Source organism: Eretmochelys imbricata, chromosome 16 (assembly GCF_965152235.1).
Source record: "Eretmochelys imbricata isolate rEreImb1 chromosome 16, rEreImb1.hap1, whole genome shotgun sequence".
Taxonomy (NCBI): Eukaryota; Metazoa; Chordata; order Testudines; family Cheloniidae; genus Eretmochelys; species Eretmochelys imbricata.
Genome location: NC_135587.1, coordinates 24,853,490 through 24,867,155, shown reverse-complemented (window position 1 = coordinate 24,867,155; position 13,666 = coordinate 24,853,490). Strand labels below are relative to the sequence as shown.

Genomic DNA, 13,666 nt, shown 5'->3' with positions numbered 1-13,666 from the left:
ATACAGAGTGAAATAAACACCTTGTGTAGTCCAAAACTGACCTTGGGAACTAATGGTAAAGAACTTAAATAGAGGCACTTGCTCTTTAGTGAGATAAGACTTCAGTATTTTTGAACATGTTAATACAATATACAGATATAATTAACTAGGAAAAGAAAAGAAGCAACCTCTCTGAGGCGATCACACCTTTTACTTAAAAAGAGGTGACAGAGTTAAAAAGATAAACAATGCTCTGGAATAGTACACGCTTTATGCTCTCAAAAACTAAAATCTTGTATCGGTATGATGCAAACCATATAGTCATCTAGAGCTTTATAAATAATGCACAGTAACAAAGTTTACATGAAATATCAAATTTTATATACAGTCCCTTAATATAAAGAAAAAACCATTCATGCTGTTTATCATCTTGCATACACTAGAAAGGTGTATTATTCAAACATAGGAACTGTTTGAAAATGTTGGAATCACACCACTCGAATTGTGGAAATAGGGGAATAAACAGAAGTGTGTGATTACAGTGATATTTAAGGATGTTTGTTGGGTAATGAGAACAAGTGTACATTTGTCATAGGTTTTTGAAAATTCCTACTGCATCTCTTACTGTCTGATTTTTAGCAGGGCTGCCTTTTATAACAACAGCAAAGAGTCCTGTGGCACCTTACAGACTAACAGACGTATTGGAGCATAAGCTATCATGGGTGAATACCCACCTCGTCGGATGTATCCAACGAAGTGGGTATTCACCCATGGTAGCTTATGCTCCAATACGTCTGTTAGTCTATAAGGTGCCACAGGACTCTTTGCCGCTTTTACAGATCCAGACTAACACGGCTACCCCTCTGATACTTTTATAACAAGTAATTATAGTTTGCTTTGCTAATTTTATATCCATTTCTATTTGTTTTCATCACTCTAATATCTTTGAAACAACATAGTAAATTAATTTTCCACAATTGATATGAAGTTTCGGTGTTAGAAATAAGCATTGGATGAGATAAAGCACTTATCGGATACTTGTATATTAACAATTTACATTTTAGTGCGGAAGGTATTGCATTAATAATGTACAACAATTAATTATGCTCTAAATTTCCAATTCCCTCTCACTGTGAGGGTAAAAAAAAAATCCTGTATAGAAGTTCTATCTATCTACCTACACAGGTACTGTGGCCCTCATCACTGTAGAATCTCTCGCTGAAGAAATCAGAGAAGTAAAAAAAATGCAGTGAAATCCTACAGTGGTACTAAATACAACTCTCCCACTTACTATTTCAATGCATTAACATGAACAGCTATGTGCATAACACAACAACACAAATGACATCTGCACTACACTGGGCCTTTACTTTCCACTCACCAAGTATATTGTATGCTGTAAGTGTATGCCAGTCTAATTCACCGTAAACTTCTTGGGGCAGAGTCTTCCGTTATAATCTGTAGAGCACACCAAACGCTGAAAGTGCTCAAATAAATTGTGTGTGTACACCGTCTAATAATCTACACGTACATATTACAGACATCTACGTACAAACATCAGTACACACACACTATGTCATCACATACTTTGTTAAATAAAATGGCATGTGTTGTGGATTTCATCTCATCCTAAGTCTGGATCAGCTTGGATCCTTTTAGGCTTAGTTTTCATGCTACAGTAGCAGATGCTTAATGCCTTGTTAAAGCAAGTAATTAGAAATGTTTCTGAAATACTTCCAAAGGAAATGGATCCTCAAAACCTGGTTTGCTACAGAGGTGGGAGGTTTTAAGTACTATCAAGTAAAACAACCTAACTCTAGGAAGAAGAAGATACCACTAGGTATCAATGGTCATTGTTCTCTCTTGAAAACTTATGACAAGACAAAGAGAAGCCTAAATCACCATAATGCACTTTGCATCTTGTGCCTTCCACCGACCATGCTGCTGAGCTCAAAGCACTTTAACCCTTTGCCTGTTTTTCAAATAATGAGCCTGATGGCAAGAGAGTGAAACCTACTATTGTTATTCCTGTATGAAAAGGAATAAAAATGGTAGTTTCTTCTGCCGCATCTATGGAACTCTGAACAGTCCTCATCTAATCACACACATACACACACCCACCCACCCCTTTTCAGGGTTCAATTCCATTTTAAAAGATCCAATTAAGGGCTGATATTAGCCACTATTAGCTACAATTCAAACTACTGCCCAGAGAACATTAACACTGTAGTTCTGTCAATGACCAATTTAGCCAAACCTTCAATATAGTATCACGTCCAGAGCGTGATCAAGATTCTTATTTGTCAAGCAAGCCAGATAACTGAAAAGGTCTATTTTCTTAGCCAGGATAACAGAGCAAGATCCCTTCTCCCCTCCCCTTTTGACTACAAATGCAATGAATCACCAAAACGGGAAAGAAAGGACAGTTAACCCTCTCTCACTGAAGCCAGTGCTGCTCCATAAATTATCTAACTGGAATAAGAGTAATGGTTGTTGAGTCAGAGAGACTGCAGATTCATGTTTCTGAAAAACCCCAACCAAAAGAGTTTGCTGGGCAATTAGTGGAATATTGATTTCGTGTCCTTTACAGAAGCTTGAATATTCAGCACTGTAAGCTCTTTGCGGCAGAAAGCAGGTTGTCTTATATATAGTAACTATCTAGCACAAGGCAAGCACTGCTGGAAACAAACAGTAATTATACAGACACTACTGCAACTGTATCCTAAAACTACAAATCTTATTGCGGTATGCTGTAGAAGGATGGATATATCCCAACTGCAGTACCAGCCCGTGTGGGGATCAGGAGCATACAGAAAACCTCCCTAATAAACAAACTTTGTTCATAAAATGAATTTTAGGCTGATGAAAGGTGCCAGATTGACAGCCCTGGAGACAGAATGTATATTTATTTCCTAAGAGATACAAAAGAACTGCCATTGCCACACTGAAGTCTTCCACTTTGCTCTCCTCTACCATTGCCTGACCACTAGACTGTCACAGTGCTGTTAAAATCTGTCCAGTAGATGTATCAAATTAGATACCACACACCCTACCTCCCCATTGCAGGGGATGAAGGCTTACAGTGATGTCATTCCTAAAGACAGAAAGGTCAAAAGTATTTCTGCAGATGCCACTAAGAGTATTATGAAACAAACCACCACACAAGGACAGTGGATGATGTTGAAAGACGTATAATTGCATAGCAGAAAACTTCAAAGCCTTACTGCACTATTTTTAACCAGCTTATTATGAAAGCAAGTCACCTTTAAACCACGCTGCTGTTGAGCAGGTTCACGGGAAGTGTTTAGAAAACACACACCTTCACCTGAAACTCAGCTCAGGTCTAAGAGCTTTATGTTGCTCTGAGATGTTATGGTGGTTGTTTGAGAAAACATCCTTGTTTGGAACTGGTGAACTGAAGGGCTTCTCTGAAAATGTGCTTTTACACACTTCCCATTCTCAGAGAGCAATTGCAATGTCATCTTGGAGGGAGTGAGCTGATCAACATTACCAAAAGAAGGTGGTGGTGCAACAGTGGATATCAGTGCAGAAAAGAAATGAAGGAAAGGGAGAAGGTATCTTGGATCTTATTGTTTATTAATCCTCTAAATACATCACACTGCATCACACACACAGATGTGCTATTTAGATAAAGAAAGATGCCTATGACAACCTAGTCACATATTAGAAACCATTATACTTACCACGGTGAACAATGCTGCAGAAAAAAATGTCAGGGAGAGTTTTAACTAAAAAAACTATTTAAAATTTGCATAAAGAAACTCTCTCTCTCACTATATATATAAAAACAGCACTTAAAACTTGTATCACAGAAAACATGTCAGAGGTACCCACTGAACCAACCTTTGTCACATTAAGAGGACAGATATCACTTTGTTTGAACGTCACAGTTATACATTGTGTAAGTGTGTTTAGTAGCTAGAAATGCCATCTTACCTAAGGAATGTGCTGCAGTGGTTTTAGAACTAAAAAAGCGGCCTAATCCAAGATCTCCCAGCTTCACCACTCCTGTGGCTGTTATAAACACATTGGCTGGTTTTATGTCTGCAAGAAGGGACAAGGAGAAGGTCAAAGCCACAAAAGGTTATCTGTTGTAATACTGCAATAGAAACATAGCCTAGAGCCTTTTCTGCACAAAAGAGAGACTCAATCAGAACCATGTTTCTGCACAGCTTTGATAGGCTGAATCTTCCAAGACTTCAAGTTGCATAAAAAAAAAAAAAAAACAGAATATACTTCTCAGTGCAGCAGAAATATTAGCAATGGAAAAGTTGTCAGAAAACAGCATAACAAAAGAGGTAACCTCTCTCACTCATGGAAATCAAAGAAATATTTAAGTCCAGCTTCCCTTTGGAAATGTCACATTTACACAGAGAACTATTTATTATGGTTGACTTTCCCCTTATATCAAAGGTTGATTTACATGTCCTAAACTGATCCATATTTTGTGAATGGGACAGTGATTTACATAGAAGTTCTATATTTTCTGTATCAAGCTTAAGATGCAAATTTGCAAACTGTATGTTAGCAACATGTTTGTTCTATTGGAAGGCTGGTCTTGTGCTTAAGTTTGGGGTGGTGGGGAGCGCTAGGGAAGTTGGATTTTATTGTCAGTTCTGACTTCTGTCAGAAATGGCCACTCAAGGGCCCAACAAAATTGGTTGCTTAATAGAGGGAAGGCCCTCCTAATGAAGGTGGAGCCATATTACACTCAGTACATTTTGAGGATACGAGAGGGAAGTCACCTAATTAGGATGAGCTTGTACATGGTTCATTCTGCCACGCACTCCCTTTGATTATCAATTTGCTCACTGAATATCAGTCCCCTGGTAAGTAACAAATGTGTTTGTAAGATACATTAATGTGATTTTTTGTGTGTCTTTCACATTGAAATGAACTGCAATGGGTTGGAACTAGCTTGTGAATAGAACATGCAGTTACAAGCATGCAGGGAACATGCCAAGCAAGGGTCCACTTCAGTAGCCTAACTTAATAATTTTCTCATTTTTAAAAATGGCTGATTGTTTAAATGTTGGTTAATAGATTTTTAAGGCCAGAAGGAATCATTATGATAATTTAATCTGGCCTCCTGCACGACACAGGCCATAGGATTTCCATACATATAATTCCTGCTTCAAGTCCAACAGCTGTGGTAAACAAGAGCATATCTTTTAGAAAAACATCTAATCTTGATTTAAAAAGTTTGAGTAACGGAGTGGTCTTTCCATTCTAAACACTGCATATCTACATCACTATATATGGATCCGGATATGAGACTGATCCAGAGCCAACCTGGGGCTCTTTCTATTGACTCCAACAGGGTTCGGCTCATGCATTAGCACATTGACCCCTGCTGAGACTCTCATACAACGAAACAAATGTCATAATCTGAATGCAGAATGTTTCCACCACATGGATCACGTTGTCTTCAACATCCAAACATCTTATAAAGTAAAAATAACGCAAGCCCCCTGCAATGCCTCATACCTTACATTGAATCAGAAATGGCTTCCAGGGCTAGGACAAGAAGATGTAACACTCTCCCTGTAGAGTTTTGTATGAGGCAACTATTTTGGGGAAACTCAAAGAAATCATAAGCCAACAGTGCATTAGCACAATGCATTTTTAATCAGAAAATGTCTGACGAGTGACTGTTCAAGTCCAACATTTGAGGCAAAGATCATTCTAAACTGGAACAGCAGGATCTAATCAAGGAGAGGGTAGGGGGATTGGAATTTTTTTTTTAAAGGATGTCTCAGACAGCTTCCCCGCATCTCCCTTACAAAAAAGAGTGCACAATTTAGTTTTACAAGTCTAATAACGTAAAAGCAAAGCAGGAAAGCGCTGAGTTGCCTTCGCTTCACTCAGACCCTTCCCTCATCTTTGCAATGAAAATGAACAACTGCAAAAAGTCAATGTGGGAAGAGGGAAAGGCCCTCTTCAGAAAAGCAACTAAAAACTTGGACGATAATGTAACTAGCCCTCCCAGCAGAGTATGCATCTCACTCACAAAGCAGAGCTCTCACTCTGCCCAACACATCCTGCCCAAGAGGACACCACAGGGAGCTTTATATAAAATATTTTGTCAGCTTATAAGACAGTCAAAGTAAGTGAAGCTCAGTTTCCCCAAGCTAAACCCCAAGTCATGGTATGCACTAGTGAATCCTCTTTCCCCCTGAATTATAGTAGACTGTATATATGACAGACTACTATTATTTATTGTAGTCTAAATCAGGCATACCTGGAAGGCTGCAAGAGGCGACTACGTAGGAGCGGAATTCTAGTTCTCTCTTTGCTGGCGAATTGAGTGAGGCACTCGCCACTTGTAAAGGGAACGGAATTAATGAGCAGCAGAGATTGGTATTTGCTCCTTTGTGGTGCATTTGCACTTCCTGGGTCAAGTCCTTCACAAAACATTTCATTTGTACTATAAGGGGGAAAGTAATTTTTGGATAGAGCCCAAAGTGATGAAAAGTTCTAAGACAAGAGCTAGAAAAAATTAATGAACATGGAGAATGGGATAAAAAAAGTCTGCAACATATTTATATTAATATTCCCAAATCCGCATATGAGACAGAAAAACTCCTTTAAACTCTCTCTACGGTCGAACTAAATATAAATTAAGACTATTTCTTAGCGTTCGCTGCATCCACTAGTCTCAGCATTTTACTTCTGACATTTGTAATGGCAGGTTTGACACTTCTAGTTAATATCAGTGTATGGAATAGAAAGCAGCTCATCTTCATAATACTGTATTATACTCACTTCGGACTGAATCTTCTAACAATGAGGCAAAAGACAAGGAGAAATCCATCTCGCAAACACCAGTCTATCTCTAAACATGCATTGGCTGAACATCAGCATAATTGTTTTTGAATGTGGGCGCTTACTAATTGGAACATTATATTATTATTCAGTGAAAAGAGACTGAATTAATGTTACCTCTGTGCATCACCCTGCGGGAGTGCATGTGTTCGACTGCACTGCATAACTGCACAAAATATTTCCACACCGTCCTTTCCGGGATTAACCGTTTCTGCTTTTTAAAATACTGTGGAAGGAAATAAGATCAGTGAAGAAGCAACATATCTGTCTCACTGCTGGACTCACGTTAGTCAACTGTCGACTGCTCATGTCCACCAGATCAACGGTGGCATGGCTCATCTTCTGATTAGCATTTAACTCCTTCTCTGTGTATGTAAACTTCAATGCAATTCACTAATTAACAACCATTATGAAAAATATGCTTAAATAGGTTTGACATTTTTGAATGGACACCAATTATAATTAGCATTAATCTCCTTAATTACCTTGCAAAACATATTTAATGCCTCAAAACAACAAATGTCTGGAGTATTTTGCCTTAAGTAACAAAGGATTTTTTTTAAAAAATGTTGTTCATCTTTTTTAAAAAAGATGTTCATCGTTAATGTACAGTCTATGAACAAAGAAAATCAATGTCTCCATTTTCTTCCCCCAGTCTCCCAAAACTACCATGGAATCAACTGGGTATCCCCAATTCCGATGTAATAATATATCCCTAAGAGTTCACACATAGACATACCCCTTGGGAAAGCCAAACTGTCTCAAAAATAAAAACAGACTACAGGGGAAGCAAAAATTGAGACTGTAAGCTCTTCGGGACAAAGACTGCCCTATCACAGTTTTGTATAGCACATAGTACAATGGAGTCTCAATCCTTTGGGCCTCTGAGCATTGTCAGAACACACATAAATTAATAATAATCATCACCACCACCACATATCACAGCCATAATCTGTCTATACTTATCTGGATTAGTTTTACGTGCTATTCCCCAAGATGTATATAAAGCCAGGCACTAAGTTATCGCCAGTATAATCCAGGGCAGACACTGCTGGAATAGCTTCTCTAACCATGCACCTCACCCTCTAAATCTCTTCTCAAAACTCACTTCTTTCAGTTACTTTTCCATTGCTGGCCAGCACTTGACTCTCTTTAGTGACCCTCACTCCAGACACTAAACCAATTCTTTGTGTATATATTTACATACACAGAACCAATAAGATGCATATAAACCTTAGTTGTTTAATGTTTATTACTGTCATCCTTTGCCATGTAAGGTATAATTTAGAATATAGTGATCTCCTCTGGACAGGCACCTGTGATTTTTTGGATAAGGTGTTGTGCACCCATATGATGCTCTACCATTATATTTGTTTTATACCATAAAATTAAGATTTTTAGTGAAAATTCTTAGGAGGAGGAATAAAGGTGCTAGATTGGTTGAAAGATGCCCATCTTGTATTTGTCCCTCCTGATACAGACAGCTGGTGCCTGTTGTGACATTCAGCATTTTATATGAAAGTTATCTGAATCAAATAATTGCAAAAATTCATCTTGCAGATCAACTGCGAAAGGGTGCAACTGTGCAATTCGCCAAAAGGCAAACCTGACAGCTTGCAGCAGTTTGAAATCAAAACCTAAGAGTGGAGTGCAGCAGAACTGCAGAGGATGATGGATAAAGTATTATTTACACCATAATATTAGCTTAATTCTCATTAAAGTATTTAAGTGAAGATATGTTAGACCACAAGTGGTAATTTTCTAAATGTCATGTCCAATAAGATTTGCCTGACATTTACCAGAAAGCCAAAATTCTCCAGTGGGTTATACAGCAACACTCTGTTACATCAGCTTTATAACAGCTCATAAATAATGCAGGCGACAGGGACATGACAAAGACGGTCCCTGTTTTTATCACTCTCACACCTTCAGAGTGTTGTTATTGCTGTTCCTACCGCCTCCCTGAAGCACAAGACTAACATACGTCTAAACAGAGGGGGGTGGGGGGAGAGCGAGGAAGGGGGATCAAACAACTTTATCCATTAATATTTGGATTCTATTTAAGCACTACAAAATTCAGGTCCTTTTGTTTCAGTACGGGGACCTGGTTCAGTAGAATATTCTGGCCTGAGGAATTTCTCAACAAGATCACTAAGCAGAGCTGGTTCTAGCTTTTTGCTCGAGTGGTGTTTGCTATCCCATGAAAGAGACAACCAGAGTTCTTCAGCTAGTCTACAATGGTGCAGGCTGGTAATCATGACGATCCTAATGCCACCTACACTATCATGCAAATAGACTCTTCCATTTTTCATCCTTGTTTGTATTTAATTTTTTAAAAATTTTAGAATTTTGATGTATGAAAAAATTATCTATAGGTTTGTCACATATGAAAATACACTATTTGTATCATGCAGAAGATGGGGGGTGGGAATCAATACCACTTTCCTTTTACAATTATTTTGGGAAACAGGCAAGTCCATAAAGTATTTACTAGTTACAGCATCACAGTCTTGTCCAAGTTATTAAGCTAAGGGCAGCTCTGCATTACTGCTTAAATTGATGTAACTTACATCACCCGAAGGTGTGAAAAAGACTCCCCCTTGAGCAACGCAAGTCAAAGCGACCTAAGCGTCTCCTGTCGGCAGAGTGTGTCTCCACCAGACACACTACAGCGGTGCAGCTGAACCGGGGCACCTGTGCTGATGTAGCGCTTCTAGGGCAGACCTGCCCTGAGAATCACCCAAATTAATTTTTAGAGAAAGACACTCAACTGGAAGTAAAAAATATGAAAAGCTGAAATTATCAATCCTGAATGGTACATTTGTGTTTATCACATTTGTGAAAAGTTCATTTAAGCCAGAACCTAGACATGACAAAAATGTGAAATTTCTTCATCAGATACAGGAATACTTTAAAATTGTGTAAGCACTACTTTTTTCAGCTAAGCAAACTCTACTCAAAGATTTACACAGCAGCATGACAGGTTTCAGAGGAGCAGCCGTGTTAGTCTGTATTCGCAAAAAGAACAGGAGGACTTGTGGCACCTTAGAGACTAACCAATTTATTTGAGCATAAGCTTTCGTGAGCTACAGCTCACTTCATCGGATGCATTCAGTGGAAAATACAGTGGGGAGATTTATATACACAGAGAACATGAAAAAATGGGTGTTATCATACACGCTGTAAGGAGAGTGATCACTTAAGATGAGCTATTACCAGCCGGGGGGGGAGAGAAGAAAACCTTTTGTAGTCCCCAAAAGATCTACAAAAGGTCCCCCCCACAACTAACCTTCCTTCCCCCTCCCCTCCTGCTGGTAATAGCTCATCTTAAGTGATCACCCTCCTTACAGCGTGTATGATAACACCCATTTTTTCATGTTCTGTGTGTATATAAATCTCCTCACTGTATTTTCCACTGAATGCATCCGATGAAGTGAGCTGTAGCTCACGAAAGCTAATGCTCAAATAAATTGGTTAGTCTCTAAGGTGCCACAAGTACTCCTTTTCTTTTTGCGAATACAGACTAACACGGCTGCTATTCTGATACCCCCCAACACTTGCTTTCAGAATGGTTCTTTTCTTTCCTCAAATCTTCAAATGCAAGTACTGAAAAGCCTCTGATATACCTTGATGATTTCTGGGGTCTCTTGGGAGAAGGAGCAACATGCAGTAAACAGCAACAATGGCAATGTTAAAAGTATATGCAAGATGACAATAATCATGAGCTCCCCTCAAGGGCCTGACTTCCTCCCTGCTCTCTGTAGGTTAGCATATTCAGGAAGTAATATCTCCCTTAGCACAGGTCATTGCATGAAGGCGTCTTCAGCATTAGAAATACACTAGCATTACCATCCACATATACTTTTTTGAGTCACCATCAGCGAATTCAGGTTTATGGATGTTAACAGCATTAACTGTTTGTGGATAAAAGCAATGGCTGAAAACTTTAGGCAGTCCTCCCAAAACTCTCTACCATAGGTCTATTTCCAGCTCCCACTCCCCCTGATGAAGCAAATTCCTTCTCTGAAATGGAGAATGGATGACACTGTAAATTTAGCCACTAACTATGGGCTAAATGGCTAACTTGTTTGACAGCCTTTGGCCTGGTGCCTTGTAGCTGAGCTGACAGAGAAAACAAATCTGTTAATCAGGTATTTTAGCTGTGACAACAAGGAGGAGGTGAACTCTCTGAAATGTTCATTTATGATAATTACAGAATAATGATGGCAAAAACAGGTAAAATATGGAGAGAAGGTTAAGAGTGCTAACAAACATGATATACCACATCTGTTCTCACAGGGGATGTCTGTCTAAAGATTAACATGTCAAAGAAAATACAAAAGCAGGTGATAACAGCTTAACTAAAGCTGGTTCCAACAATACAAGTATTCCTAAGAGCAACATCAGAGAAGAGAAAGCACTTAAAAGATTTTCTCAATCCTAAATCCCTGTTGTGAAGAAAAGTCAATATACTTTTTGAAATGTCTTCAATGTAGCAGACAGGCTACCTGGCTAGTTACCCTACAATAATTAAACGTGCCTATCAATCACAGACTGGATAAACCAGCCTTGCAAAATTATACATACCCACTTGCTGTAAGTGAATACTTTTTTTGACAAAACATTTGTTCTTTTTTCATTATCTATCCTCATGGTGAAAGGTAGGTTTTGTGAATGGGCTAGTAAATTTTTAAGCAAGTTTTCCAAGGCTTGCATGTCCTAGGGCAGCCTTCAGGTCCATGCTGATGTTGCTTAGAATTAGAATGGATGAGCAAATAAATCTACAAGGCTACAGTGTAGAGAACCCCAGTTCAGGTAGGGCATTCAAGACTCCTAAATTCCCAGGGGAGAGGGCAAGCCCACCTTCCTTCATAAAACAACCATGGAAACAAAGATCAGAGAGAGGCAGCTAAGGAAGGGGAAAAGGCGCAAAAGCTCAACACACTGAAGAAAAGAACATGAAAAAAGCAGAGACAGACAGTTAAAGAGAGCTGATTTGAGAGAGGTGAAAAAAGAAACCTTAAGAATATTCAAGTTCATGGGACTAGAATAAACTATAACAAGAATGCAGAAAAGAGCAAACCAGCACTAATGGAGGAGTAAGATTCGTAGTCTAATGAAATTCTTGCAATTTCAAAACATACTTATGCCTTCCCCAGTAGGGCACCAATACAATAAAATACAGGTGGGGAGAGGAGGAGAAATGCAGGATAAGACAGGCTGGGAGATTCTATCAGTCAGAAGAAGCCAAAGGTTATAAACATTTTCAGAAGAAAGATGTCTATCAGAAAGATCACAAGGGGTGACAGTAAGTGCAGGGCAAACTTCAGACACACTGAAATAATCTATATATTTTTAACCAGTTTTCATAGTCCATGCTCTAATTAAAAGCCCAAGACAATAATGGTGTAAACATGGTAAATGGCTGATGAACTAATATGTTAGATTCCTGTGAAAAACTGGGTGGGGTGATGGTACTCTGTATAAAACTTCCAAGTAGGAAGCCTTTAGGGAAATGTGTCTAATCCCAAAAGGAATTTCCCCTCTTAATCTTTTTTTCCCCCCTTGCCAAACACACCAGGTTCACCTCTCCTCCTCCCATTTCTTTTTGTATGTACACAAAGGTAGAGAGAGAAGCAAGGCTACATCAAATATGCTAGCTTTGCATTTTGTTCCACAGCCAGTAAAGGCTGGTGATAATTCTGGTGTGTTCCAAGAGTAAATTCTGAAGACGTGGGCTAGACTCAGAGAAAGCACTATCTCCTATGCTCACAAGCTACACAAAATAAAGGGAAGGAAGGCTCTAGTAATACTGCAGACTGGAAGGACGTGTATCCTGACTTGCTTGCCTTTTTGTGTGTGTGTGCATATGTCCGTTCTCCATAATAAATCTCTGAAGTTACATTAGCTAGAATAAAAATTACAAACATCAGTCATCATGCTCTTAATTTAAAAAACAAAAAAGCATGAGAACTGTCCGGATCCCATTCCCCCTTTCTTTTTTGTTGTATTTTCATTTTACTTATTTAAGGAATTATCAAATGAACAAACCACGTTACAAGTTTCCATAAGATTTTCAGGCTTAAAATTGTTCCTCACATTTTTTAATCAGAACTGGAAATCACTTTTACTTATTCTCTAAAATTCTAGTGAACATCCATTCCAACACCACTCATTCACAATGCATTTTTTTAAAACGTTTTTCTATATTTCCTTGTATTATGTCACTTTGTAGGGTTTATTCTTTGGTTTGTTTATGTTTTCAATTAGGAAACAGTTCTGGTTTAAGAGCTTGTTGAAATCTTCATTGAAAGGACCTCCTGCATGCAAGCAAGCAAGAGGGGAATCGGGCCCCAAAGTTTCTAGTATAGATCTGCTTGTATCGGTCCCCTGAACTTCCCGAATAAATGTGACACCCCTATTTTGCCTCAAGAATTGGTGTGTCCTTACCTTAATCATCTGAGAGAGATCACCTGCATCTGCCAGTTCCAGGACAATGTTCAGTTCATTGTCTTCGATAAAAGAATCCAAATACTTAATGATATTGGGGTGGTTCAGTTGCTGCAGAGAGGGAGAGAGCGCGCAAAGTGAATGTACAGTACACGAAAGGTGCTTCAGTAATAGCGACCCAAAGCAGACTGCCCATCAGTGTTCATTCCTGTAATTGTTCCGCAGCAGCGTCCTTAACAAAAGACAAGGCTATGGCATTTGCTGCGTGTCCTTATACAAACAAGGATGTGTGCGGAAACACAATTCAGATTATCTCTCACGTGTACCAGACGAATAAGAAAACCAAGCAGTCTTTTGCAAAGAGCAATTAGTTCCATAGTTGAAGTCAAAT

At 38.8% G+C, this 13,666-nt stretch overlaps 1 protein-coding gene across 4 annotated transcripts in view; it reads right to left on the bottom strand.

Moving 5' to 3' along the window:
• The window catches only part of NEK6 (NIMA related kinase 6), a 111,330-nt gene that overhangs the window by 27,518 nt on the left and 70,146 nt on the right, over positions 1 to 13,666 (bottom strand). For all 4 annotated transcript variants that reach the window (XM_077835783.1, XM_077835782.1, XM_077835785.1 and 1 more), the window contains 3 exons: positions 13,276 to 13,386; positions 6,943 to 7,051; positions 3,937 to 4,044 (listed from right to left, as the gene is read on the bottom strand). In XM_077835783.1, the coding sequence (XP_077691909.1) occupies positions 3,937 to 4,044; positions 6,943 to 7,051; positions 13,276 to 13,386 (328 nt within the window). The remainder of the gene's footprint in view (positions 1 to 3,936; positions 4,045 to 6,942; positions 7,052 to 13,275; positions 13,387 to 13,666) is intronic.